The sequence below is a fragment of the Nicotiana sylvestris genome, chromosome 8, assembly GCF_000393655.2.
Source record: "Nicotiana sylvestris chromosome 8, ASM39365v2, whole genome shotgun sequence".
NCBI lineage: Eukaryota > Viridiplantae > Streptophyta > Magnoliopsida > Solanales > Solanaceae > Nicotiana > Nicotiana sylvestris.
Genome location: NC_091064.1, coordinates 219569645 through 219570739, shown reverse-complemented (window position 1 = coordinate 219570739; position 1095 = coordinate 219569645). Strand labels below are relative to the sequence as shown.

Genomic DNA, 1095 nt, shown 5'->3' with positions numbered 1-1095 from the left:
TTCCATGAAAAACGCAAAAGTCACTATTTGGCCGAATTAGGTCAGAAAATCGGAGGTCAACATGTTGATGGACTCCGATTGACCTGAAACTTGGCAGGTCCATGAGAAACAACCCAGTGAGAAATACACATGAGCTTTGTCATGTTGTAAGTCGTTTTTTGGGCTTTCGGGGCCGTTTAGATGGTGTTTTGGACATTTTATTGATTTTCTGAAAAAAATTCAAAAACTTTTTTGAGTTGTTTTTAATCCAGTGGTGGTAGGGATCGTTTACTATGGACTACAAGGTTAAAATACTAGTGATAAAATGTTTTTACACGTTGACGTAGGTCTTCTTCCATATCAGATAAACTCATTATGGATAATCACTAGGTTATACTAGTTGTTGATTACTTGTATTCACTCTCCATCTGAGTATGCATGTTGGTTCAATGGAGCTAGTATATTTATTGAATGTTGATATTCACTTGACTTAAATTAACAGTTTACTCTCCATCTGAGTATGGCCTATCTAAATTCATGGAGTGAATAATCTGTCATTATATATGTATATTGCAAGAATAACCTTTTTCCCATTGAAATTTGTTGTTCAAGGTGCATAGATTATATATATGTAGTGTGTTTTGAGTTTTAGCATTCAAATAAACATGACTGATTTTGATCTATTTAATGAAATTGTCTCCTAGATTAACAATGACTGCTTTCAATCCCCTTACTGCTATTCTTACTCAAAACAAACTTGAGGGTCCGAATTATGTTGATTGAAAATGAAACTTAGACACTGTCCTAATTGATGAAGAGTACAAATTTGTACTCGATGGGGTGTGTCCAGAAAACCCTGGAGATGATGCTATGGATGATGAACAAAAGGTTTACCAGAAATGGGTCAAGGCTGATGAGATGGCGCGGTGTAACATTCTGGCATCTATGTCAAATGTTCTGCAATATCAGCATCAGTCAATGGAGTCTGCTTATGACATTCTGGAAAATCTCAAAGAAATGTTTGGAGATCAGAATCGTGGGGCTAAGCAGACTGCCATGAAAGCTCTTCTAAATACCAAAATGGTTGAAGTTCATCGGTTAGGGATCATGTTCTGA

General features: G+C 36.2%; 1 protein-coding gene across 1 annotated transcript; it reads left to right on the top strand.

The window, feature by feature from the left end:
* The first annotated feature begins 690 nt into the window (after positions 1–690).
* On the top strand, positions 691–1095 carry LOC104243242 (uncharacterized). Its single transcript, XM_070155301.1, has 2 exons — positions 691–742; positions 830–1095. The coding sequence occupies exons 1-2, from the start codon at positions 691–693 to the stop codon at positions 1093–1095; spliced, it is 318 nt and encodes a 105-aa protein (XP_070011402.1).